The sequence below is a fragment of the Trypanosoma rangeli genome, assembly GCF_003719475.1.
Source record: "Trypanosoma rangeli strain AM80 chromosome Unknown Tra_15.4_contig_00268, whole genome shotgun sequence".
In the NCBI taxonomy this organism is placed as follows: Eukaryota; Euglenozoa; class Kinetoplastea; order Trypanosomatida; family Trypanosomatidae; genus Trypanosoma; species Trypanosoma rangeli.
In genome coordinates this window covers 1-632 of record NW_021706010.1, presented here as the reverse complement: position 1 = coordinate 632, position 632 = coordinate 1, and the positions used below count along the sequence as shown (strand labels likewise).

The 632-nt window shown below is 63.4% G+C and overlaps 1 protein-coding gene across 1 annotated transcript; it reads right to left on the bottom strand.

Moving 5' to 3' along the window:
* Position 1: 1 nt before the first annotated feature.
* Positions 2–632, bottom strand: TraAM80_06923 (phosphate-repressible phosphate permease; the record flags this gene model as incomplete). Its single annotated transcript, XM_029383745.1, has 1 exon — positions 2–632. A coding segment is annotated over one exon (631 nt), but the record flags the coding sequence as incomplete, so codon positions are not given.

Sequence of the window (632 nt, the reverse complement as noted above, 5' to 3'; positions counted from 1 at the left end):
CGCCGGTGATGCAGTGCGTCGAAGAGATCGGCACGCCGTAGCCGGAGGCAAACGACACCACAAGCGCGGTCGAAAGCTCCGCAGAGAAACCGCGGCTCGGTGTGATCGTCGTGATGCGCTCCCCAAGCAGCCTCATGATCCTCACGCCGAACGTCGCAAGACCAAGCACAAGCCCACCACCGCCAAGGAACAAGATCCATATTGGCGTATCGCTCACCGCCACCACCGTCTGAGTCCTATAGATGGCGTAGATGGCGGCGAACGGCCCCATCGCATTGCTCACATCGCTCGCGCCGTGCGCAAAGGATGCGCAGACTGCGGTGAACACCTGCAGGTAACGGAACACGTACTCCGCGCGGTTGTCAAACAGCTGCACAGTAAACGGTAGCTCACTTTCCGTCACCTGGCACCCGTTGTTGGAGCTGTTATCCGAGACGCCCACGATGGACCCTGTGAGGGGCTCGTTGGACATCTTTGCCGCCTTCGCTTCGGCGACCATCGTTCCCCCCGCTGCCATATTCCCAGGCGAGGTGCCGTCAGCCGCGGGGGCACCCTCCCCCTCTGCGAAAGAACCAGCCGCAGCTTGTTGCTCCGCCTCCGCCGCGGAGCGAGCCGCCTCCGCCGCCTGCTGC